At 43.9% G+C, this 27,512-nt stretch overlaps 1 protein-coding gene, 1 long non-coding RNA gene and 1 other non-coding gene across 3 annotated transcripts in view; all 3 read right to left on the reverse strand.

The window, feature by feature from the left end:
• Positions 1-725: 725 nt before the first annotated feature.
• Positions 726-27,512, reverse strand: part of LOC149468719 (uncharacterized) — a 44,242-nt gene continuing 17,455 nt past the window's right edge. Inside the window, exon 2 of the long non-coding RNA XR_016311650.1 lies at positions 726-963. This is a non-coding gene — a long non-coding RNA (uncharacterized LOC149468719). The remainder of the gene's footprint in view (positions 964-27,512) is intronic.
• Positions 10,013-10,118, reverse strand: LOC149468720 (U6 spliceosomal RNA). The gene has a single exon (XR_016311660.1). It is a non-coding gene; the product is annotated as a U6 spliceosomal RNA (small nuclear RNA).
• Positions 16,474-18,046, reverse strand: LOC149468721 (lamina-associated polypeptide 2-like). The gene is made up of 3 exons (XM_089669819.1): positions 18,005-18,046; positions 17,505-17,816; positions 16,474-17,406 (listed from the first exon to the last, which is right to left on the reverse strand). The coding sequence occupies exons 1-3, from the start codon at positions 18,044-18,046 to the stop codon at positions 16,474-16,476; spliced, it is 1,287 nt and encodes a 428-aa protein (XP_089525945.1).

The raw sequence follows: 27,512 nt of genomic DNA on the forward strand, positions 1-27,512 counted from the left end.
GATAAAATGTGGAAAATTTCAAGGGGTATGAACAGAGGCATCCCTAGGGTTGGTGTCACCTAGTGTGGTAACACTTAGTGACACCCCCACCGACGATCCCCGCAGAATGGATTGGATCTGTGGATTAATTATAATGGATCGGACTCCGATCCATTATGCTCAATCCGCAGATCCGATCCATCCTGTGGGGATCGTCGTCTTTCTTTACAACGTACCTTTTCGTGGAGCTGGTCCGGTGTCACCAGAGGCAGACTGACAACTCATGGGGCCCCTGGGCAATAGGGGATCATGGGACCCCTGTGTCCTTGCCCAAACTCAAAAAAGCCTATGAAAAAGGTACCAGGGGCATCTCATGGGGCCCCCTACTGACCCCGGCCCTCGGGCAGTGCCCGAGTTTCCAAATGGTCAGTCCGCCCCTGGGTGTCACCCTGTGCAGGCCGCACTCCCCACACCTGCCTTGGGACGCCACTGGATATGAATACTTTTTCAAGGCACTGTAATATGCCAGGATAGTGGAGTTCTGGCAAAGATAGAAAGTTATTTTTCTGTACTTGAAGCCTGAAAAAAAAACCCAAAAAATAATGCAGTCAGCAGATGTGCATTTTGTTTCTTAAATTGATTTTCGTACAAAAATGTGACTCAGAGATATGGATGTATATGAATCTCCAAATGGACATAGTAATGAATGTCAACAAATCCAGCAAAAAAAGAAAGGTAAAAAGAAATGACCAAATGCATTGGTTTTATGCGTATGACATCACATGACAGCAATCGTAAGTCGGGCCCATGGGGAAATGAATAAAATTTTCAAATTCGTTCAATAATTCAGAATCAAGCAAAGTTGTGATTTAAATTGAATTTGTAATTGTCACAGTCAGTTCAGTTTCGTTCCACGGTCTAATGCAATTCTTAGATTTGAAAAATCCGGGGTCGCCGCATTTGCCATCATTTATTCCATTGCATCTGAAAATATCAAAATGATATATGAATAACAAATCCACCCAAAATAATGAATATACAGTTAGGTCCATATATATTTGGACACAGGCGCAATTTTAGTTTTTTTTTCCAGGTATTTACAAAAAATATATTCAGGCTATAGTTCTATAATGGATATGGGCAGGAAGTGCACACTCTCAGGTTTAATTTGAGGGAATGTACATCCAAATTGGTAGAAGGGTTTGGGAATTACAGCTCTTAAGAGTAGCCATCTCCCCTTTTTCAAGGGACTAAAAGTAATTGGACAATTGAATCAAAAGCTGTTTTTTGGCCAGGTGTGGGCTACTCCTTCATAATTTCTTCATCAATTAAGCAGGTAAAAGGGCTGGAGTTCTAAGTGTGGTATTTGCGTTTGGAATCTATTGCTGTGAACCTACATCATGCATTCAAAGGAGTTGTCCAAGTGAAACAGGCCATTGTAAGGCTACAAAAATGAAACAAATCCATCAGAAAGAAAGCATCAACATTAGGAGTGGCCAAATCAACAGTCTGGTACATTCTGAGGAAAGAAGAATGCACTGGTGAGCTCAACAACATAAAAAGGCATGGACATCCACAGAAGACAACAGTGGTGGATGAGCGCAGGATCCTCTCTATGGTAAAGAAAAACCCATTCACAACATCCAGACAAGTGAAGGACACTCTCCAGGAGGTGGGTGTATCATTGTCAAAGTCTACAATCAAGAGAAGACTTCACAAGAGCAAATACAGAGGGTTCACCACAAGGTGCAAACCATTCATAAGCCTGAAGAATAGAAAAAACAGATTAGACTTTGCCAAAAAACAACTAAAAAAAGCCAGACCAGTTCTAAAAAAGCATTCTTTGGACGAATGAAATGAAGATTATTCTGTACCAGAATGACGGGGAAAAAAAAAGTGTGTAGAAGGCTTGGAACAGCTCATGATCCAAAGCACACAATATGGACCATGTGAACTCACTCCAAAAGTGCACCACTACCTAAGACTAAGAGGACTCTTAGCCAAACAATTGGATAAAAAGAGTCACAAGCGCATGTAGGTGAATACTGTGGGGGATCTGGTATCACCTCCAAATGTCCGTACAACATCACCATGGTATCCCATCCAGTAACCCAATATGGCCCACCATACCATAACAGAATCGGGGAAACTCACATAGTGTAAAACTGTGTATATCCTTTTGATGTAAAAGAGTATCTAACCATTCACAATTTTAACATATAAAGGCACTTATAGACAAAAATATTCAATCTGTCCATTTCCTAATTCCAGCATGTGTGGTGACGTAACGAGCAAAGGCTCCTCCCTACGCATTTCATCACATCTGACATCATCAGGGGCTGTAGAAGCTATCCATACTCCATTCAAGATGGAAAGCCCTGCATGTAAATGAATCAATACAAGCCTCGTTTTGGTATGTACCATACAGGGCAAAAGTTCTAAATTCATGAATCCAGCAAGTTTTTTAATTGAGAAACCACTCTCTTGGTAGACCCCCTCCCCCTCCAAGGTGCCATGTATTTGTCTATGGTCAAGAAGAGGGTCCCTCTGGGGTCCCTATTATGATGGTGGCCCTTGTGGTAAACAATATGTGGGCATAAGAAGCACAGTGTCCCTAAACATTATGCCCACCATCATAATAACAGGGACCCCGATGGGACCCTTTTCTTGGCCATAGACAAATACGTGGCACCTTGGACAGGGTTGTCTACCAAGAGGGGGGGGGGGGTTCTCAATTAGAAACTCACTGGATTCATTAACTTTTGCCTCATACAGGATTAATATAGAATGGGATATTAATGAGTTAATCAGTAACGCATAATTCCATGCTTGTAGATGATACATCTTTTAGGTTCTTGGTGGGGAGTTAATGATAATTATTTTAAAGTAACAAGATTTGATCTGAATAAGTACTCTAAATATGTATCAATTTTTATTGTATTTTTAGTATTTTTTATTAGGGTATATATTTTTGAAATGACTAATACTTTTCCACATTTTTACATAACAATAATATGGATTTTGACAAGTAGTTATATGTCATATAGTGCATCCAGAAAGTATGCACAGCGCTTAACTTTTGCCACATTTTCTTATGTGACAGCCTTGTTCCAAAATGGATTAAATTCATTTTTTTCCCTCAACATTCTACAAACAATACCCCATAATGACAACATGAAAGTTCGTTTTGAAATTTTTGCAATTTATTAAAAATAATGAAAAAAACCCACATGTAGATAAGTATTCACAGCCTTTGCCATGACACTCAAAATTGAGCTCTGGTGCATCTTGTTCCCACTGATCATCCTTGAGATGTTTCCACAACTTGATTGGAGTCCACCTATGGGAAATTCAGTTGATTGGATTTGGGTGTCCGTTTGTGAACCAGCGGTAATAGATCGCTGCTCAGTTCTCCGGCATTCTCGGAGAACACAGTTCTCCTGTGAATGCAGTTTATGAAGCAGTTCTCCGAACGAAGGGAGAACGGTCTCCAAACGCTGGAGAACGGTCTACAAACTCTGAAAAACGGCTCATTTTACTATAATCTCTCAAGATTATAGTAAAAGATCAGTTTACTAAACAGAGGTAAACTATCTCTGCTTAGTTTTTGGTCCCTCTGATTCTCCAGCTCTGGGCTGGAGAATCTGGAGGGAGAACACAGATCTCCAGAGAAGGGCTGACATGATCTCCTGAGTGTCATAAACTGTGAATGACCAGAGAATAGCTGAGATCCGTTGAATCGCAGCTATTCTCTGTGTCATAAAAGGACACCTAAGTTAGGAAAGGTATAAACCTGTCTATATAAGATCCCACAGTAAACAGTGCATGTCAGAGCACAAACCAAGCCATGAAGCCCAAGAAATTGTTCATAGACCTCCGAGACAGAATTGTATCAAGGCACAGATCTGGGGAAGGGTACAGAAAACTTTCTTCAGCACTGAAGGTCCCCTCTGAGCACAGTGGCCTTCATCATCCATAAATGGAAGAAGTTTGGAACCACCAGGAATCTTCCTAGAGCGGGCCACCCAGCCAAAATGAGCGATTGAGGGAGAAGGGCCTTAGCCAGGGAGGTAACCAAGCACCTGATGATCACTCTGAAAGAGCTCCAGCGTTTCTCTGTGGAGAGAGGAGAACCTTCCAGAAGAACAACCATCTCTGCAGCACTCCACCAATCAGGCCTGTATGGTAGAGTGGCCAGACGGAAGCTACGTCATGTCTTGAGCAAACCAGGCACCGCTCACCTCCTGGCCACCCAGCCAAAATGAGCGATTGAGGGAGAAGGGCCTTAGCCAGGGAGGTAACCAAGCACCTGATGATCACTCTGAAAGAGCTCCAGCGTTTCTCTGTGGAGAGAGGAGAACCTTCCAGAAGAACAACCATCTCTGCAGCACTCCACCAATCAGGCCTGTATGGTAGAGTGGCCAGACGGAAGCTACGTCATGTCTTGAGCAAACCAGGCACCGCTCACCTCCTGGCCAATACCATCCCTACAGTGAAGCATGGTGGTGGCAGCATCATGCTGTAGGGATGTTTTTCAGCGGCAGGAACTGGAAGACTAGTCAGGATCAAAGAAAAGATAAATGCACCAATGTACAGAGACATCCCTGATGAAAACCTGTTCCAGAGCGCTCTGGACCTTAGACTAGGGCAACAGTTCATCTTTCAACAGGACAACGACCCTAAGCACACAGCCCACATAACAAAGGAGTTCAACTCTGTGAATGTCCTGGAGAGTCCGATCCATTATGCTCCCCAATTCACATATCCAATCCATCTTGCGGGGATCGTCGGCTTGCTTTAAAACGTAACTTTTCGTGGAGCTCGTGGAGAGATCAGTTAACCCCGTATAGGTTGCAAGTCCACGATCCCCGCAGGATGGATCAGATCTGCGGATTGGGGAGGATAATGGATCGGATTCCGATCCATTATGCTCAATCTGCAGATCCGATCCATCCTGCGGGGATTGTTGGAGGGGGTGTCACCAAGTGTTCGACCTTCGGGTGACACTAACCCTAGGGACGCCCCTGTGTACGTTTTTTTTTCTTTCCTTTTTTTATGTTTAATAAATTACAAAGACTTCAAAATAAACTTCTTTCACGTTGTCAATTGGGGTATTGTTTGTAGAATGTTGAGGAAAAACATGAATTTAATCCATTTTGGAATAAAGCTGTAACACAACAAAATGTGGCAAAAGTTAGGCGCTGTGAATACTTTCTTGGACGCACTGTATATTTATGTATAAATAATGTTGCAGACTTTGATTATCAGAGATGACGTTTGGAGCAATAATTGTTTTTGAATATTGTAATTTTGTACTTCTTTATGTGATCCATTCAATAGGGGATACCCAAAGCATTTTAATGCATATATTTGTTTTTTCTTTATGCCCAAAGGTCTTTCATTTTTTCCCCAGATATGAGAAGGTATCTACATTTCCACAATGTTTGGGTAAGAGTCCTCTTAATCTTAGGTGGTGGTCAGGGGCGGACTGACCATTTGGAAACTCGGGCACTGCCCGAGGGCCCGGGGTCAGTAGGTGGCCCCATGAGATGCCCCTGGTACCTTTTTCATAGGCTTTTTTGATTTTGGGCAAGGAAACAGGGGCCCCATGATCCCCTATTGCCCGGGGGCCCCATGAGTTGTCAGTCCGCCCCTGGTGGTGGTGAACTTTGGTGTTGCAAGCATCTGGATACACAAGACTTATTACATTAGTGGATTTGGATTCAAGCATATTAGGACTGTTATTTTTCCTTGTCACTTTTCATTCACTATGACACAATATTTGCCAGGACAGTACAAAATACCCCCAATGACCACTTTTTAGAAAGTAGACAGTCTGAGGTATTTAGTAAGAGGCATGGCAAGTTTTTTGAAGTTGTATTTTTGTGTCACAATGTTTTGGAAAATGAAAAACTAAATAAAATTTTTTTTTTCTTTTCACAATTTTTTTTTTTTACATACTGTCACCAATGTAGTACAGTGTCATCATATGACTGGTGTGATGGTAATCAGGGATACTCACTGGCGACAGTATATAAAAAAAAAATAATTTTTTAATTCAATTTTTAAAACGTTTTTCTTTTTTGACAGTTTTTTTTTTAAACAATTTTTTTAAATATACTTTCATCAGAGCAATAGCATGGGGAGGGGGGTCTGATCAGGTTTTTTTTTTTCCACTGTTATTTCTTAAAACAGTGAACTTCACTGTTGTAAGCAATAGTTTTACCTGTCATGAATGGATTTCCATTCATGACAGCTTAGTTATTGTTGAAATTCTGCTACAGCTAATCACATGGTATAGCTAGCCAGGTAACGTGCTGGGCCAGTCACAGCACAACAGTAATAAAGCTGTCATGAATGGAAACCCATTGGTCATAGCAATCACACGATACCCTGGCCACTCAGTTGGCGGGTACCGAGCATCATGATCAGTCACAGGATTGGATTGTGCTATTAAGCATGTGCCTGGCGATGTACCTGTATAACACCCAAACAGGCTGTGCTTCCCATCCGCACTAAATGAACTGTGGGCAAGAGGCAAGTGGCTAAATGTAAGTGAAATCACACACAAAAGCCATGAAACCTGCACCATTACAGTGTGTTTATTAAGGGCCATTCACACATTTGCACTTAAAAATGTATATTTTAGGTGTGTATTGTTATTGTTATTTTTTTTTTAGTATAGTGTTTTTTTCCCCTGATCTCCTTGCTTGTTTTGGTTAGGTCAGAATAACATCCAGGCAACCCACATTTTCAGAATCTTTCATGACAATTTTACTCTAAAATAGAAAAGGAAACACAGGAAAAAATCACTGTATTAAAATGAGATTTTAGTTATATTTATACATCACATAAAATTGTACAGCAGGCACATCATTCATGCAAATGACAAGAATATGAGCATTGTTTCTTATTTGAAGTTTAAAGGAATTGGGAACTTAATTACATCTAAGTGATCCTGTGGAGTGTATCATCCAGACGAAACAAAATATCAAAGCTGTCTGCAGTGTGTGCTCATCCGCTAGTTTTGTGTTACAACTTGTAACAAAATGCAAAGCTACAGCACATCCTTACTTTACACAGAAGAATTTGGTTTGCTGGTAGGTAAAACAGTCATTGGTTATGTACAGTTCCTTGTTAATTGAGAACAGATTATTCTAGGAAAAACAGAACCTGTTCACATGCTCATATTGACATGTCTCTGGAGGAGGTCTTGCAGAGTATGATACAGTACTTTTAAAAATAAATTAGATATCATGTTGTGCTGTTCTAAGACATCCAATACTGAATACCTTTTCGACCTGCAGTGTGGGGCTTTAGATCAATTTCCACCACATTTTACATGATCTAGTTGCCCAAAACCAGGAGACTTAAAGTGTTACTAACCCGGGACCCTGCATTCACTATATCTGATCTCCCACAGTACACAGAGCATGGAAATGCAATTATTTTAGTAAATATAAACTGCCAAATACCTTTTGTTATTAGAAGTTAGCGCAATCTTGTGACTTCTATCAGTATCCAGCAGAGCACAGGTTAAAACTTGTAGGAGTTTTCATTCTGCTCTAGGAAGATGCAGGACCCCTGACCTATCTTTGGACAATGCCGATTGGCCCTGTGCTGATCACATGCACTCTCCCAAAAACAAACAAAAAAAAAACCTCTCTAGCAATACACACTAAACTGAGCATGTGCCTCCAGATGATATGTCTTATCAGAAGAGGGGACACTGGAAGAAGGGGAGGATCAGAAAAGTCAGGATCAAACAACGTTTTAACACAATGCAGAGGATTAACCCCTCGTGAGTCTAACAATCAAGCTCTACTGTATATATGGACTGATTTTACTGCTGTGGGTTTAGTAACACTTTAAAATGCATAGAAGATTGCCAGTTGTGGAGTAGACATAAGCTTTTTTTTTTTTTTTACAGTTGGAAGCTGTTAGAAAGTGTCATAAATGGCAAGTGTATGCCCAGAAACTGTAATCACATATACTAAATGAACTCATAAAATATTTATCTCTGCTTTGGGCTCCTACAAATCCTGGCCACATGACTAGTCCGTCTAAATTTGGATTGTCTCTTTTAGTAGGCGTAAACATGACCAGCCACTGTGAGATCTCAAACCAGGTGGTGCAGACAGGGCCTCTCACAGCTTGAATTGTTGCCGATCCAATGAGAATTGGTCAAAATTCAAGCTTTGTATGACCAGCTTTAGGCTTCATGCACTTTGCCATACAGGAGCTGTACAGCCTGCATAATCCCTACCAGGACCCACACCTGGGGTTGCACAAAGCATCCAGACAGACGTATGCTCTGAACCCAGATAGTGTGCATTCTGATCATACATCCTTGCTTGTGCTTTACACAACTGCATCTTCTCATGTATCTCAATGGGTGAGAAAAAGGAGAGAAGCGCCTCTAAGTGCAATAAGTCTTTTTATTCAAGTCTAAATGTAGAAACACTCACATGTGTGAAGTAATCATAAGCTTAAAAACCGTGGTTAACAATAGTTAACGGTGGGGTGGTAACCCGGGTGAAGAGCCGTCATCTCTCTGCGATGTGGGGAGGTCAGCGCTCGGCTGGAACAGCGTGGTGGCTGGAGGGAAACAAGCAGCTGCTTGAAAAAGGAGTGCACTTCCGCCTTACACGGCCAGTGCATGCTCCGAAACGCGTCGCAGGGCACCCTGGGATCTGACGTCATCACGGCCACGCCACCGCTACGTTCCAGCGTGTGTTCCATCCGGCTCTGAGGGAGGACGTGCATGCTGGCCGGCCTCACCGCTGTTTCCCTCCAGCCACCATGCTGGTCCAGCCGAGAGCTGACCTCACCACATCGCAGAGAGATGACGGTTCTTCACCCGGGTTACCACCCCACCGTTAACTATTGTTAACCACGGTTTTTAAGCTTATGATTACTTCACACATGTGAGTGTTTCTACATTTAGACTTGAATAAAAAGACTTATTGCACTTAGAGGCGCTTCTCTCCTTTTTCTCATCTACAGAAGTTGCTACAGCTTATTTGGAAGCCTTGCCCTCAGTGCCACACGGAATCCTACGCTCTTCATACAGTAGCCACTAATACCACCATCACCCCAAGCTACCATTTCCCAGGACTTTGCAGTGTTTGCGCTGCTACAACCCTTCCTCATTTTTTCTGTATCTCAATGGGTGGCTGGAGATGGCCGCAGAGGGTCTCAAGAGAGTGATTACATAGGCTTTTCATATTGTGCAGCCATGTGTATGAAGCCTTACACTCCTATTTCTCATGCTTAAATGTGTACAAATAGACCAACAAACACAAGTGAGCTACTAACAATGGCAATAAAAGGCTGTTCTAGTATACTAAATCACCATAAATATTAATTCATGGGCAAATCAAGCCTTAATGTGAATAGTGATATTGAAAGCATACATAAATGTGACACATCCTAAAGTGACAAAATCATCTTGGTGCCCTACACACGTGCCAGCAAATAACTCAACAATATTAATTCAAATGTAAAAATGCAAACATATATCTTGTGATAGTGCCACTTCAAATCTCATAAATAAATAAAAAATATAAGTCCAATATTTGAATAATTAGGTGATGCAACATACACATGCAATGTGCAATTAGTGCTCAATCGTGTGAGTGCCAACACACTTTTCCACTCCAGCTTCAGTGCCTCTTCACCTCCTTTCTGCGACCCCTAAGGGCCAGAAAGCCTTCAGGATCACCCTGGATCCTCAACAATCCCGTCTGGTAAGTCTTCCCAAGCTGTTTTCCTATTAAGCCGCCTCCAAACTTTCTCCTCTGTGACCTTTAAGGTCCTCTAAGCAGGTATTCTGTGAAATCTCACTCACGTTAGTGAGCAAAAGAGAGATCCTCCATAGTGTAGTAAATCAAGCTTACAGTTCATTTATTTGTACTAAGAAGTAACTCACATTTTAATACAGCCTCTTTCCTCTCCCCTGTGTGGTACACTTCCTAGGAGTTTTCAAGATGGCGTCCCGTACCGGAACTGCGTCACTTCAAAACCGGAAGCTGCATATCGGCGTACCTTATGTGTTTAGCATGTCAACCTTACGCAGGGGCCAGCTAATCTTCTCTGTATCGTTCCACGTTGTAATCCGCAACCCGATATGCCGATACGCAGCTTCCGGTTTTGAAGTGACACACTTCCGGTACAGGACACAATCTTGAAAACTCCAGGAAGCTGATCACCGCCACGACCATTATAAATAAAAACAAACAAAAAAAATAATTCCAGTATACAGTATATATACAGCATAGTTTGTAGATGCTATAACTTTCACACAAACCAATCAATATACACTTTTTTTTTATTACCAAAGACATGTAGCAGAATATATTTTGGCCCTAAATTTATGAAGAAATTTTTTTTTTGTAAATGTTTATTGGATTGGATGTTTCATGGCAAAATGTACAAAGTTTTTTTTTTTCAAAATGTTCAGTCTTTTTTCTTCTATAGAATGAAAAAACGAGTGGTGATCAAGTATCACCAAAAGAAAGCTCTGTTTGTGTGCAAAAAAATGATATGAATTTCATTCTGGTACAATGTTGCATGACCACGCAATTACCAATTAAAGTAATGTAGTAGTCATGAAGGGGGGGGTAAAACCTTTCTGGAGCTAAAGTGCTTAAAGCGGAGCTCCACCGAAAAGGGGAAGTTCCGCTTTAATGCCTTGTTCCCCGCTCCCCATTAAGGATTGGCACCTTTGGGGAGCGGGGACCCGAATTTGACAGGTACAAGCTCCCACTTCCGCTGCTGATTGCCTAGGTCAGGGGTGGGCAACTGTGGCCCTCCAGTTGTTGTAGAACTACAAGTCCCATGAGGCATTGCAAAACTGACAGTTACAAGTATGACTCCCAAAGGCAGAGGCATGATGGGACTTGTAGTTCACCAACAGCTGGAGGGCCACAGTTGCCCAACCCTGGCCTAGGTGATTGGCAGCGGAAGTTGTCCTCCCTCCCTCCCCCTAGTCTTGTGGGACATGTGAAAGCTCCCAGAAGGCTACGGGGCCATTCACAAAGTGCAGCGCTTCTCGCGCATGCGCAGAGGGAACCCGGTCGTGAAGCCGCAAGCTGTCACAACCGGGTGCCCACACAGAAGATACCAGCGTCAGGGATAGAAGACAGCCGGTGAAACCAGCGGTGGTGATGACATCGTTGGACCGAGGGACAGGTAAGTGGCTGTATTTTAAAAGTCAGCAGCTACAGTTTTTGTAGCTGCTGACATTTTTTTTTTTTTAGATGGAACTCTGCTTTTATTTCACTTGGTGATTTGGCCAATAAGTCTGTTATTTTTCAATTTCCTTTAACAGGCCAAACTATCCAGCAAACTTTGCAGTTAGAGAGTTGAGGCAAACCATTTACCACTGTAAAGAGTGATTACAATGGTCAACTTGTATTCATTTATGTAAATTCTTTATTTTAACAGGAAAAAAAAAAAAACGCCTAAAATGTGTTATCTGGAGTTCAGCTTCAACTGAATAATAAAGAAATCCATATAAATCTGCTAGTGTGTCTAAGATAACCCCCTCCCCAGATGATTGACAATTCTGTTTCAGCCAGATTGTTCTGCTGCTTTACTATTTAATCTTTATTATCTATGCATTTTAGAAAGGAAATTACATCGATTTGGAAAAATATCCGAAATACTAAAAATTGGATAGCATACAACAGTCCAGATTTTCTAAAAGATTGCTGGATGTCAGATGCTTATAACCATAGCAGGAAATGAATGAGTAGAAAATAATGCATTATGGATATAATGTGCAAACCAGAGAGCAGATATCATAACAATGGATTTAAAGATATTGATAATGGTAATCTAAATTTTTATATTTGTAGGTTGTGTTATTCTAAAATTCTGTGGAACAAGGAATGGCTATCCTCAAGATGTATATGCAAGCACAGATAGACTGGATGAGAAGTACCGAATGCTAGCCATACACAGATCAATTTCACTTATTCAGCCCACGGTTAGAAAAAGGAATCTCCGCTTCTGGCTATTGTTTTCAGAAAGCCACAGCTCCAGGACAGTGACTACATCTTGATAGCATGGTACAGACAGGGCCATCCACGGCTTGAAATTTGGCAGATTTGGGAAGAATAAGGCAAAATTTGAACAATGTAAGGCAGGCTAAAGGTGAAGGCATAGCCATACTCAAGTGTTTTTATCGGATTTTCATAGTGAGTTGTTGGAACACGTATAAGGTAGCATCTTTTACCCATAACATGAAGGCAAGTATCTAAGCCCTTCATATAAGTTTTATTTATATAAGCTTTTCACACATGAAAAAAACTATTTAGGTTTTACAAAACCACGTCTTAAGAAACGAAAAACACACACACACAATGTTCAAACGCTTACAAAATAAAAGTTATTCTAAGACTGTCTTTAACAACTGTACATTTTGATATGCAAGGATAATAAATGTTTAAAAGATCTCAGGAAAATAAAAATTCTCCTTAACATCTAATAAAATACAAAAACCCTGAGCTTTTTGGATACGTGTAGTTGATATGTTGCAGTACATATTGTTCTCAATACAGTAGAACATACGGTAATATAAGAATTTCAGATATAAACATGTGCTTGGTGAATTTGTTTAAGGCCCCTTCCACACATGGCAAAATCTGCTTTGCTCAGCAGGGGATCTGGCTGTTGATCCTCTGCTGAGCAGAGAAGGGAGGGCGGATGACAGGTTCATGTCAGCTCAGTTTATGTAGAGCGGACACAGCCCATTCTGCTCTATGGGTGGTCGGGTGTAAACAGACTAGCTGTCCATTTACACCCAACTGCCCTCTGATCTGACCCCCCTAGACAAAGAGGAACAGATCTGTTTTTCTTTAGCGGATTGGAAGTAGGTGGGTGTAAATGGACACAAGTCTGTTTACACCTACCGATCCATAGGAATACATGGACCATTTGACAAGGTCTGTCTGAAAAATTGACAGCACAATCTTTTTTTTCCATTTTGCATCTTCCCTTCTAAAACCATAAACAACATCCCATATGTAGATTTACATTTTCCAGTTTTCTTAGAGATCTGTTCGCACCAGCATGCGGTGTTCAATGCAGAGCAGCTGGTACGTGCTAATCCCAACACACTGCATGATTTTCTTTTTTATTACAGAACTTTAAAGGATAAGTTCACTTTTTGCTAAAAAATAATAACCGCACTTTTTTGCAGTTAAAAAAAAACGCAGTTATTTACCTGTTAACTGTATTTCCAGGAATCGTCTAGGACAGCTCACTTGAGAGATAGGGCTCCTCCCAGGAAACACCCGCTCCACCTTTTTTTCCCTTTATAGGCGTCCTCTCTCCCATTGGCCCCCAGTATAAGAATATGACCGAAGGCCTAGGAGAAAACAAAGAAGAAAACCGGTAATAAAGATATCCCCTCATAGGTTCGCAACATACCTGCACATAATTGTGTGATCAAACAGTAATCGGGGGGGAGTTACGCTGTCCTAGAAGATTCCTGGAAATACAGTTAACAGGTAAATAACTGCGTTTTCCCTAGTCATCTTCTAGGACAGCTCACTTGAGAGGAGTAGAATAGAAATACGTACATTAGGGCGGGCACCCTGCTTGTAGGACCTTCCTGCCAAATGCCTGGTCCTTGCTGCTGATCAGATCCAGCCTGTAATGCTTAGTAAAGGTGGCGAAACTGGACCACGTTGCGGCTCTGCAGATCTGTCCGGGGGAGGCCCCCCCTTTTTCCGCCCAGGAGGCCGCGGTGGCCCTCGTGGAGTGGGCTTTTAGGCCGGGCGGTGGTGACAGGCCTGCCGTCTTGTAACCTTCCGAAACTGCCTCCCTGATCCATCTGGCGATGGTGCCCTTGGAGGCACCGTCCCCCTTCCTTGGCCCCTGGAATAGGACGAAAAGCCGGGACGAGTGTCTCCATGTCTTTGTGCGTTCGATGTATGTAATCAAACATCTTCTAACGTCTAACCTGCTATAGTCCTCCGTGCTGCCCGGATCGGCCTCCAGGGAAGGTATTACTATTTCCTGAGATCTATGGAAGTGTGACGCGACCTTAGGTAGAAAGGCCGCGTCCGTGCGGAGGATGATTCTATCCAATAAGATGGTGCAGTACGGCTCAATCACTGAAAGGGCATGCAACTCGCTGACTCTGCGGGCAGAAACTAGTGCTGTGAGGAGGATGGTTTTAAGAGTCAAAGATCTGAGCGAACACTCATCCAGCGGTTCGAAAGGCCCTTGCAGAAAGCTCTTCAGGACTGTGCCCAGGTCCCATGTGGGGTATTTTGGCACGGACGGGGCACGGCGCCTGGAGATAGCCTTCAGGAATCTGACTACTAATGGGTCTGCCGCCAACCTCAGCTCGAGAAAGTTCGACAGAGCCGCTACCTGTACTTTGAGGGTATTGGCGGCCAGATTCTTATCCGCCCCGGCTTGAAGGAATTCAAGAACTGTATGCAAAATGGGCGCGCCCGGTGCCTCGTTTCTGACCTTCCAGGCGGAAAACTTCTTCCAGACCTTGTCGTACAAGGCGTTCGTCGACCTCTTCCGGCCATCCAAGAGGGTGGCAACCACTCTTGCCGACAGCGCCTTTTCTGCTAGCCTGTCCCGCTCAGAAGCCACGCTGCCAAGGACAGCCTTTCTGGATGAGGATGCAACACTCTCCCTTGGGTGAGTAAATCGCGTGTGGGTGGTATCATCCATGGGTCTGCTAAACTTAGCTCCTTCAACCGGGAGAACCAAGATCTCTTGGGCCAGAATGGCGCGATCAGAATAACTTTGGCTTGAGACAACTGGATCTTCTGTATCACCTTCGGCAGTAGTCTGAATGGAGGGAAAGCATAAAGGAGGTCTCCTTCCCACTGCTGGGCTAGCGCATCTATCCCCGCGCTTTTGGGGTCCTTCTGCAGGCAGAAGTACCTCTCCCGCTTTGTGTTCTGGTCGTTGGCAAAGAGATCCATAGAGGGGGAGCCCCACCTGGCGCATAGCTGATCGAACGCTGACTGGCTGAGGCACCATTCTGTCTGGATGACCTCTCTTCGGCTCAGCTGATCCGCCAACTGGTTCAGGTCCCCTTTCAGATGTACTGCCGTGATGAACTCTAGGTTTTCCTCCGCCCAGCTCAGGAGGGATCCGGCCAACTCCATCAGCCTTGGGGACCTTGTGCCTCCCTGCCTGTTCAAATATGCCACTGCTGTGGTATTGTCGGAGAGAATCTGGACACCTCTCCCCCTTATCTTTTCCTGAAAGGTCGTAAGTGCCTTGAAAACTGCCAACAGCTCCCTGTAATTTGACGACCTGCTGGATTCTACTGCACCCCACGTGCCCTGGGCCAGGCCGTCTTCCATATGGGCGCCCCAACCAGTCATGCTTGCATCCGTGGTGATCCGCACTGGGCTGGCCAGCCTCCAACTTCTTCCTTGTTCCAAGGTGAGGATGCTTCCCCACCACCTTAGCGATTCCCTCACTTCGTGCGTGATGCGGATCCTGGAACTCAGACCTGCTCGGCTGCCGTCCCAGTGGGAAAGGGTGTGATTTTGCAGAACCCTGGAGTGAAGTTGCGCCCATTGCACCCCTGGTATTGCCGCTGTCATCCTCCCGATTATCCTCATCGCGGTCCTGACCGTGCAGGTCGACATCCTCCGGAGGGCCCTTGTGTCCTGCCGCAGGTTGAGGGCTTTTTCTGATGTCAGGTACGAGCGGGCATGTGCGGAGTCCAGGACGTACCCCAAGTACCTAATCCTCCTGGAGGGGGTTAGCTGTGACTTCTCTTTGTTGATAAGCCACCCCAAACTTTCCAGAAAAGATATCGTACGTTCGATGTGAGATCTCAGGCCTCCTTCTGTGTCCGCAAATAAAAGCAGGTCGTCCAAATAGGGGATGATGTTTATCCCTTCCAGTCTCAAGACTCTTAAAGGCTCCGCTAGAATCTTGGTGAATATCCTCGGGGCCGACGACAGGCCGAAGGGGAGTGTGTTGAACTGAAATAGCACCGGACCCTTTTTGCCTTCCAGCGCAAACCTCAGGAATCTCCTGGATTCTTCTCTTATCGGGACATGCAGGTATGCGTCTTGCAGATCTATCGAGGCCATAAACACCCCAGGTGATAGGAGTTCCTTCACCGTGTATATGGATTCCATACGGAACTTGCTGGGCCTCACGAACTCGTTCACCTTCCGCAGATTCAATATCATCCTGTAAGTACCTGACGGTTTTTTCCTTAGAAAGAAATGGGAGAAGAATCCACTTCCCCTTTCCTCTTCTCTCAACTGGCAGATTACGTTCTGACTGAGCATATCTTGTAGGAGGTCCACCAATGCATCCGCCATGGCCCTGTCCTTTGGCAGGGGTGTTGCAAAGAATCTCTGAGGGGGGGCCCTTGTGAACTCTATTCTGTACCCCCTGTGAATGGCCTCCAGAATGTAGGTGTTCTGGGTTATCCTTAGCCATTGTGCGTGGAAGCGCCCCAGCCTCGCTCCCACCTGGCCTCTCCAGTCACTTCGGCTGGGTTTTGGGTCTGTTCTGGCTTGGGTTGAAAAGGAACCCTCCCCTGCCTCTCGGCTCGTTCCCGCCTCTTCTCGCGCCCCAGCCTGGGCGCTGGGTTTGGAACCTAGCTTCCCTCGATGTGTATCGCCTGGATGGGCGAAACCCCTTCCGTCCAACCTGCCTGCTGGGGACCGGGAAGCTCTTTTTCCTGTCGGCCGACCTTTCCAGGACTGAATTCAGCTCCGGGCCAAAAAGGAGTTTTCCTTCAAACGGCAGGCCACAGAGTTTAGACTTGGAGGCCAGGTCCCCCTGCCAAGATTTTAGCCAGATAGCCCTCCTCGCCGTGTTTATGAGCGCTGTAGATCTAGCAGAGAGTCTGATGGTCTCTGCTGATGCGTCCGCGATGAAGGCTACCGCTTTCTCCAGCACCGGAAGCGATTTCAGAATCTCTTCCCCCGGGGTGCCTTGTTCCAGATGCGAACGGAGCTGCCCCAACCACACATCCAGGGTTCTGGACACGCAGGTCGTCGCCACTGCAGGTTTGAAATTCACTGCGGATGCTTCCCATGCCCTCTTCAGGAAGGCATCCGCTTTCCGATCCATCGGGTCCTTTAGGGACCCACCGTCTTCAAAGGACAGGTCCGTTTCCTTCGAGATCCTCGAGAGAGGGGCGTCTGGCTTCGGGCAAGTCTCCCAAACCGAGGCATCTTCCTCCTTAAAGGGGAAACGTCTCTTGAGGTTCTTGGGAAGGAAAGCCTTCTTCTCCGGCTCTTCCCATTCTCTCCTGATCGTGGACCATAGGGCAGGGTGCACTGGGAATGTACGCCTGCTTTTTGCCTGTAGCCCTGCGTACAGTTGGTCGTGGAGAGAGAGGTCCTGCTGTTCCTCCTCCAGATCCAGGGTCTCGTAGATCACCTTTAACAGGTCCTCCGTGTCTTCCACCTGAAAAAAGAACCTGTCTGCCTTTGGCCCTGCGCCTCAATCTCACCCTCCTCCGAGTCTGAGGTGTCCGACTGTTCGGCCTCTTCCCAGTCCCTTACAGTCGCTACCTTGTCCAGCTTCCTCTTTTTCCCCCCTTGGGTGCTGCCTGAAGTGCCCGGTTGGGGCTCATCCTGGGCCGGCCCCGGCTTCTGTTCCCTGAAGCTTTGAAATGTCTTGGACATCTCCTGCGTCATATTCTGTAGGAAGTCTTTAAAAAGAGATCCAGACTCCTTCTTGATGAGCTTGTCTATACACCCCTGGCAGAGCTGCTTTCTCCAGGAGCTCGCCAGTTTCTTCCTACAAGTGGCACACTTCTTTTTCTGCTCACAAGGAGCTTCTTTCTCCCCTCTATCCTCCTCCTGTGGGCCCATCTGGGGACAAGGAGATACACGCGTTCATGCGTTTGTGAAAGTAACGCCTCCCCCCTGTGCCACTGTGAAAGCTCCAGCCGTGGGCCTGGGGGGGGAGAGGGGGGCTGTGTGTGCGTGGGGGGTACCCAATTATCCCGGGAGGGGGGGGGTGGGAAAACAAAGAAGAGTGGCCAAACAAAGGCCCTTACCTTGCTGCAGGCCTCCCCCGCTCCTGACAGATCTGCCTCCATGCTGCCGCAGACTCTGCCTCGGTGCGGCGGTTTTTCAGGGGCTGGTGGGCTCCGCCCCCCCCTGCGATCCCCCCTCGTCGACCCCCCTCTCACGGCCGCCGGTGGAGAAGCGGCCGTGGCACGGGTTCCTTCCACGGTCCGCCGCCCATTTCCAAGATGGCGGCGGCCGTTCCATGCTCCTGTGCCGGAAGTGACGACACCCGGCGCCCGGAAATGACGCGATCGCAGCGTCCAGACCTTCCGCAGCCGCGCCTCCTGGCCATGCTGCCGGGATCCAGGAGCAGGTAAGACTTACCTGAAACCCCCGCAGGGAAAGGCACCAATGCCTCGGTCGGCGGAGCGGGCTCTACCCCCCTGGAGAGCCCCGCTGGGACCATCTGGGGCCGACGCCCCCACCCTACAACGGGCACTCCAGTATGAATCTGGCTGAAAGGTCCCCCCCTCACAAGGCCCCTGCCTCGCTTGGAGGAAGGGGGGGGGGCCTCAGCCAGGGACCCTCTGTACTCCGCCAGAGAGCCCAGACAAAAAATAAAAAATGGGCGTAGCTCCTTCCTGGCCGGAGGAAACACTAAAAACTGGGGGCCAATGGGAGAGAGGACGCCTATAAAGGGAAAAAAAGGTGGAGCGGGTGTTTCCTGGGAGGAGCCCTATCTCTCAAGTGAGCTGTCCTAGAAGATGACTAGGGAAAATGTGCATTTATTATTTTTGGTTGCAGGAGCCTGTAAACCATTGCACCAGTGACCAGCACATTGCTGCTGCCATTTGGGTCTCCTGCAGACCTGTCAGTATATCTGCTTGCCGTACAGGATGTATGGGCAAGCAGGTATACTGATAGGAAGAATCAACTACCACGGTGCTCCACTTGTAGTTTCTCATTCACAGAGGACTGTGAATGAGTGATGTGGCCGGGCGAAACCCCACACGGCCGCGTTTTTTTATTTTATTTTGACAGCCAGCGGGAGGAGAAGATCCATCACTAGCTGCCAAAGGGGGTGAGCAAGGACCAGTCTGTTCATAATGTGTAACATGAAACATGTTATGAAAGGTGAGCTTATCCTTTAAACATTACAAGTGACATTTCAAGATACTTCACCACAGGGATGTTGAGATGCCCTGGTTGACGTCTGAATAAAAGTACTGAATACAACATTTTAGCACACATCAGAGCAACACTTTGTTGTGAATGACACCATTGGAAACAAGGCATTTTGCATTGTTTATATATTGAGGCTCTGCTGGAAATAGCTGACAGCTTAGCCCCAACCATGGTGTGAAGAAGCCCTAATGATGACACCAATGCAAACAATAAGTTCAAGCTGGCTAGGCAATAAGAAGAAATTTCTTGAGCTGTGGCTGATTGACCTCCTATCTGATGATGCCTGCATAGTTCCTGGTCCAACACAACTTGGCAGAGGTAGCGACATGACACCAAAGACCTTTTGACTGCATGTAAAGGGGTCATTCTTACAACTGACAACCAATGTAAAGGGCAGTTTTACCACTGATCTTCCATGGAATTGGTTTTAGCTGGGGTTCCCTAAAACCTGGAAATAAATTTGAAGGGTTCCTCTGCTGTAAATACATGAGAAAAGGTGGTGTATTACAAGGTACTGTACATTGTAAAAAAAAGAAAGTTAAAACATTTTGATCAAAAAGGGTGTTAAAAGAGTAACATACACTGAATAAAAAACAAAATTATATACTAGGGTGATCTCTTGGACCTACATCATTGTAACAACTAACATCTCATTGTTCAAATAAGGCATTCTGATTTTTTTTAATCCTCATTCTAAGGGTATATTATACAATGCTGATTAGTGCCTGTTCATAGTTTAATATATAAAATACTTTAACATTTCTTTTGTTCAAAATATTATTGTCAATAGGTCTGTTTGGATATGCTTGCTTATGCAGGTTTTCCCCCATTGCGCTTTTACAACAGTACGATATTTGGGGATAAAAAAAAAACCCTGAATATGAATTTCTTCTAGTAATCATTCTATTTGCTGTGCTTTTTTGACAAGAAGTATCATTAGAAACAAAATCTGAGGTAATCTGAAATTAAATGCACATAAAATAAATTTATTTTCATACATATAGGGCTGGAGGGGACCTGAAGTCCTTCTAATTGGTTTTAAAATGATCACGCATACACAAAGGAATATTAAATAAGGTAAACTGCATACTCCTTTTCAAATAGTAATCACATCCTAAAATTATTACTGTGTTAATATCATGGTTGAAATGTCACATAGATAAGAAGGAAGCCATAGTTCTAAGACTGTTGAACAAGCTCAGTGTGATGGCCATAAAGATAATTTAAGTCTATGGGTAGGTCAAACCAATTGTCACATTTAAAGTAATCCCATCACAAAAGGCACCTGAAACTGAATGACCAAAAAATGCATGAACTGAGGATATTTTCGATGAAAACTGATAAAGTCAAACTGTAAAAGTGATCATTAGATAAACAGATTTGTGCAGCTGAAGTCATTTGCAAATGTCAGTCTTTCTTGTAAAAGCCAAGTTTGGTCCTACCTAATGCCAAGGCTCTGTATTCATGCTTTAATGTGTTGAGCAGACTTACTTAAGGGATAAGTTCACCTTTTAACAAAAAATAATAAATGCACATTTTTTGCAGGTAAAAAAAATGTGCATTTACTATTTTTTGTTTTGGGAGCCTGTAAATCAGCAGATTGCTGGTGCCCTGCAGGACTCCTGCAGACCTGTGAATATAGCTGTGTGCTCATACCTCGTACGGGCAGGCCGATACACACTTACAGCAAGACTCAATGAGCTACCACGGTGATGAACATCGTTGTGGTAGTTCATTGAGAACTACAAGCTGACAGCTGCAAAGGATGTTGGGACTTCTTGTTTTCCCATTTACAGAATACCGTGAATGAGTAACGTGGCCGGGCTGGCAGAGCCACGCACGGCTATGTTTTTAAAAAAATTATGACAGCTAGCATGGGGGAGAAGATCCCCCGCTAACCGTCAAAACGGGGGGGGGGGGACTGGTTCTTTTGTAACATGTTACACCCCGAATATGGGTGTAACATGTTATGAAAGGTGAACTTATCCTTTACAAAACTGGAAGCTTTGGATGTAAAGACAAACTAAACTCTTAAAATGGAACTACGCTGCACTTAAGCACTACAAACCAAAAACACCATTTAATTTTCAATCTTCAAAGCAAACTTTCCCATCCATCCCTGTTGCCATGCTTTGTTTTCCTTAGAAATCACTTTGCAAAACACCTCCTAACATTTCTGGCAGTGGCCATCTTGAGTAAGGGCAGATGATTCAGGTAGTATTTACTTCCTGGAATCCAACTGCCCTTACAACAGGCATACAGGCAGAAGGGTGTGCATAGTTGAGAAAACCCCTCCCTCCCGAAGACCCTGAGATGTATGACATTTGCCTAGGCCTCGAAACCCGGAAGTAACTGAAGAAATATAAAAAAGGTTGAAAACAAATAAATATGATATACTTTCCTATCTATTTGTCAATGCCAATAGAATAAGGATTAAAAATAGTTAATGTTGATTGAGAGAATGAAGTTCCACTTTAAGTTGACCTACACATTAGGATTTCTCCCATTCAGCCCCAAGAGAAAACACCTGATTCTCCCATCTACACTAAACAGTGTAGATGGATGAATCTGGAGAGGCAGTTATTGTATCCTACAGCTGCCAGAACAGTAACTGCATCTGAGTGGATGCAGGCACTTTTCAGATGAGACTTTTCCATTCTGTTCCTTTAACAGCATTTGATTGCAAAACCAATTATTATTTGGTTGGGTGTCAACAGAGCCACCGACCACCCATGGAACAAATATTGGCCAATTCAGCAGGAATCAATTAAAATTTAAATTAATGTATGGCCAGTTTTACAGAAAACACCAGGATTTTGAAGCATATTTGGCTGCTAATATATCTGGATCTATTGACCAATCTGACATGCAGTTATCACTGGAGGAAACCTCTGCTTATGCATGTTGTCTTCACATGGTAAATTTACTTAGTACAGGGATATGACTGATTTACAGCTACTCTGAAAAGGTACAAACAAACATGAGGTTCATTCAGGTTCTAGCAGACAATATTAGAAACCCTGAGGGTATTAGCATGCGGCTGCATTGGATAATTCCCTCCAGAGTCTACTAAACCCCTTTTCTACAAGATATTCCAACTCTAGAGGTGCCTGTCCATACTTCTCCCTACAAACCTCCAGGTCTTCAGAAAACCTCTCTCATATGCCTGTGGCCAATTAGTAGAGAGCTTGTTCAGGTTCTAATGCAGGCCACAGATGGGTCGTTTATCAGCCGAATTTTTGCCCGAACGAATAATCGGCCGATATTCGCACCGTTAGTGGGGCAATGTTGTTGGCCGATTTTCACGGTTCTTCTCATTTCTTTTTATCGGTCATGCTGGAAAATCTATGAAAAACGACTGTTTTTCGTAAGCATTGGTGGCAGCAGAACGACCGATTTTTCATTTTTTGCCTGACACTTCGGCCGATAAACGATCCGTCTATGGTCAGCATTAGTAACTGTTTAACCACTTGCCCAGCGGGCACTTTTATCCCCTTCGTGCCCAGGCCAATTTTCAGCTTTCAGCGCTGTCACACTTTGAAAGACAATTGCGTGGTTATGCAACATTTTACCCATATGAAATTTTTAGCATTGTTTTCACACACATAGTGCTTTCTTTTGGTGGTATTTAATTGCCACTGGGTGTTTTATTTTATGCGCTATAAACAAAAAAAGAGCAAAAAATGTAAAAAAATCTTTTCTTTGTTTCTACTATAAAATTTTGCAAACAGGTAATTTTTCTCCTTCACTGATGTGCGTTGATGAGGCTGCACTGATAGGCAGCACTGATGGGCATTGATGAGGTGACATGGATAGGCTGCACTGATGAGGTGGCACTGTTGGGCATTGATATGCAGCAATGATGGGCGGCGCTGACTGACAGCAATGCCTGGCGGCACTGCTCATCAGTGCCTTGATGATGGGTGTAGATGTCCTCTGTGTCATTTGCTGGGTATTGGCAGTACTTTCCTCACGCTGTGACAGAGTGATGAAAGTGCTGCCGTTAACCGGCAACTGTATTTACATTGTGATCTGCTTTGCCGCTGTGGTTGGCCTTTTACCTCATCATGTGATCAGCTGTGTCCGTGGGATATAACAATCACGAAGAGCGCGCCACTGGGGGTATCATATGATGCCCTCCCAGAACTGGACAACCGCACTGTAGCCGTCATTCAGCTATAGCATGGTTGGCAAGTGGTTAAAGTGCTCCACCCAGTCCTCAATTCCCACCATTTATCGGGCCCTGAAAGGGGCTTTTAAATTGCAGCTTACCATTTCTTAGGTGTAATGATTGCATTCAGTTTCTTTTTTAGTCTTTCTTTCTTAGCTTCATCTGGTGATCCAGTCAGCAAGTCTATTGTTTTTCAAAAGCTCAAGCTCCCCAGCAGAATGTATCAGCTTATATGGATGAAACAAACCATCTAACATTGACAGGGACCTTTAAAATGATCAGCTTTTATTTATTCATGTAAAACCTTTATCCCAAAAGGAAAAAAATCTGCTGTAACTGATTATAGTCTCAGCTGGAGCTTGGCTTCAACTAGTTAGTATTTTTAAATCTGCTAATACATTTAACACCCCCCTCCCTCCAGACTGATAATGCTGCTGTATGCTGTGCCTCCGGTGCTCATTTGTCCAGAGTGGTGTCTCACTAATACTGGAGGTGTGTTACTGACCAGATCACAGGTGAAAACAGAAGGAACAAAAACCCAAATAAAAGAAAACTGATGCAGCCACCACATCTAATGATTGGCAAGCTGCAATATAATACATTTCTGGTTTGGGGTTTAATACTGCTGTAAAGTCCCAGCTGAATATACTGTATGTCTATATATGAGCAGTCTGCTTCATGTTGGTTCCAGATCTTTGAAACTGAATACATCAATTGTCAAGCAGTCACTTCTCCCACAACACAGGGCAGACTCTCAATGACAACAACGTCACTGTCGTGCATTATAGCCCCCTCACAGGCAAAGAAAGCGTGAAAATTGATAGGGATCTACCTTAATTCTATATAGTACTCTAAGCACTATGTATTCTAGAAGTCAATGAAAACCTGTCAGAGTCTTTCACAGAAAACAATGTTAGAGGTATGCAGCTATGCAGTGGAATGCATAATGTACAAATGCAGAAAAGAGGTTAAGCCGGTCTAGCAAGGACACATTTTCAGCTTTGATGATAAACAAGATAGGATATTAAAGTTTGAAACATTGTTAAATAATTTCCACTAAGTAAGGGTTGAACAGAATATAAATTCTAATGAGAATAAGCTTTCTCTTTAAACTATGATTAAGGATTTAAATTTTAAAACAATGTAAAAGTTTTCTTTGCAACAGACAGGAGGCCGAGAAAATAAAAGTGAATAATATTACAGAATCAGTCTACCTTTAAAGGAAAATAAATACAATTGGCTACCTTTGTGTAATATATATCTGAGGCTGTTGCCCTGGGTTGCTGCATAGTTTACCATCTCTGGTCCTCAGTACCTCACAACAGAATTGGCCAATTGTAGAGGCATGGTCTATACAGACTTTAAGCCTCCATTCACATATATGCAAATTCTGATGCGATTTGAACCACAAAGATTTGCATGACAGGTGAGATAAAATACTTTTCTGCAGAGCCCGTTCACATACATGCAGGCCAGCTGCAGTGCGATTTTGAAAAGTGTCTTGTGTGATTTTCAGTGCGTTGTGGGTACGATTTCCAGCCTGATACACTTTAAAAAGTCGCATCGGAGCTGCATCTGCACCGCACTCAAAAATCACAAAGCATCCTGGGCCACCTATAGGTGAACCCAGGCTCAAGGGTATAATGGCCAGTTTGCCAGACTCTGGTCTCAGGCATCTAGTTTTAATAAAGTGGTCCTGAACTCAATGTTCCTACAGAGCAATGTGAAAAGGCTACCTTTTTTCCATACCTCCTGAAAGATAGCACTTCTGGACATATGACTGTGCCTGGGTACTTATGTCCTTCTATGTACTCTTATATCTATATCTGCTGCCTCTGGCTTCTAGTTTTTTGAGATTTGCAGTGAGATGTGGTAAAGCATTTCTCCCTGTTTTCCTACCCAATTCTAAACCCTGAATCTCTTTACTTCTTGATCATAAACCCCCCAGCCATCAGGATGCTATGCCTGACATCTGGACAGCAAAAATAGGTTAGTATACAGCCGAGTGGGGCAGTAGTATAAATGAGCTTAGAGGAAAGCAAAGAGAGAGGCCAAAATGTGAAAGTGTGAACAACAATTTCTGAAAGTTTTCTTACCCTTTAAAGTGGCAGTAAAAGCTAATTTTTTACCATAATGCATTCTTTTTTTTGTGTAGCACTCCTCCCGCCTCCTAAATACATATCCGAGATTGATGTCGATCCAGTGCTGCTTTCTCATTCTCTCCCTCCTTACTGGACTCAATGAGAACAGCAGAAGCTATTGGCTTCACCTGCTATCAATGAAATCCAATGACGAGAGAGTGGGGGGCAGAGCTAAGCCACATTGAGTGTGTGTCGATGGACGCACACAATGTGGTTCGTAATCGAGCATGCAAAAGTACCCCCGCTAGCAAGTGGCTTGCTGGGGGGGGGGGGGTACTCAGAAGGCAGGAGGAGCTATTCACCCCCTAAAGTGAAGTAAAATCCTTGGCTGGCCAATATGACTATGGGGAAATTTTGTGACTCCCTCTCCTTCCTCCCATGATACTTTGCTGGGTTTCAAAAAGCAGCAAAGCCATAAAAGTCATATGCATGCAGGCAACTATAATTTTGCTTCCTTTACTGATAGTTATTGATGTGAATGGTTCCTTGTACCCTGTAAAGTGATATCGTATCTGCTATATAAAAATATGTGTGTGTGTGTATATATATATATATATATATATATATATATATATATATATATAAAAATTTATATTTAACATTTTATTATTTTATTGCAAATTGCCTCATACACACGTTTGAACACTGTTTATTATCACTGAAAAATCCTCCTAGTTGTTAACGTGATGTAAACAAGGGATATGTAAAAAAAATGGAGCCAAGCTACAGTATCTAAGGAACACCCATTCACACAAGTTACAAGCTGCTCCCAAAGCACACACCTCATATACACATATCTAAGGCCACCTGAGTATTTGAAAGGCCAAAGTTCTCTGCTGCGAACAACAGACATTTAAAAACGAAAACACCTTTCTAAAAATAAGTGGAAATTTCATATAATTAGGTATATATATGTTCAAGTTAAAGGCATTTGTAAAGCAAAAAAAAGGTGCCCGGTAATATTAAGAATTATATTTTAAAGCAGTCTTTCATTTAGAATGTAAACAATGTTTGGTGATGCAACTCTTGAAAAATGGTTTTCCTGCCTGAAAGGTGCACACATGTACAACTACAACCTCCAGGTTTGCCATTTTTGTTACAAAGTGTATCTATTTGCTACCCTACTAATTGAAAACCAGGACAAGATCTGGAAGAATGACTAAGATACACAATCACCTACATTTCATTGTACCCATATCAGATATATTAGAAATGAAATTGTCCAACCATCACCCATGAAGCCAGCTTTTACAGCTAGCATGTTTACATAGAAACAGCTATGGTTCTCAGCAGCATTTAGAAAACAATCTGAAGACCCTCTGCATTGCCACCCACTACCTGCCTCCACCATGAAATCGTACTGAGGAAGCTAGTAGTGCTATTTTTGCAGATCAGCCAAAGTCCTTGCTGAACCCACTAAGCTAGGACTACCCAACCTCAACTCGATATCCATTAGGTCCCGCTCCAGCCGCTCCTCTTGGCTGGCCCCACTCTCTCACCCATATATGCTGCACTGGTGTCAATGGAAACCCCATCCTGGGCACTAATAAATCCCACTCCATCTTTGGTGACAGTAGTAATTCCACTATATTGGTCTGCATCTGTACTGTCTACAGACAAATCCAGCACACGGTCTTGTACAGCCTTGGAGCCTGTCCTACTCACTCCACCACTAACTGGACCCAGCTTTTCCAAACAGTAATATAGCCACTCTTTGGCATCAGCATAATCAGTCCTTGCTAGGAGACAGAGCCGCTGACTCACATTTCAGATCACAGAAGCGCAGGAATCACAAATAAGGTTCAGGTGTGAATGATGAAAACTGGACATCAGAAATTTAATGTTGCAATAAATAAACTCTTGGACACCACTCCTGCTTTACTTATAAAGTGAAATAAGTGCAGCGCTAAAACATGAAATGTGAATAGTCCTCAATAAACACAAAGCACATGTATATGATAAACGTTCATAATGGGTATATAGAGCTCAGCGTGACCTCAGATATCTCAATTCATCACTTCTTCAAGGAATAGGTGAGCGGCAAGGTACGAATAAATT

Source organism: Staurois parvus, unplaced genomic scaffold (assembly GCF_062004578.1).
Source record: "Staurois parvus isolate SC_StPar_1 unplaced genomic scaffold, SC_StPar_1.0 ptg000081l, whole genome shotgun sequence".
NCBI classification, from domain to species: domain Eukaryota; kingdom Metazoa; phylum Chordata; class Amphibia; order Anura; family Ranidae; genus Staurois; species Staurois parvus.

Excerpts from the sequence above, each read along its gene's own strand:
- LOC149468721 (XM_089669819.1), bottom strand. The coding sequence starts at position 18,046 with ATGGAGGCAGATCTGTCAGGAGCGGGGGAGGCCTGCAGCAAG. Across the intron at positions 17,817-18,004 it reads CGGGGGAGGCCTGCAGCAAG|ATGGGCCCACAGGAGGAGGA; the intron begins GTAAGGGCCTTT and ends CCTTGTCCCCAG. Across the intron at positions 17,407-17,504 it reads AGCTGGACAAGGTAGCGACT|GTGGAAGACACGGAGGACCT; the intron begins GTAAGGGACTGG and ends TTCTTTTTTCAG.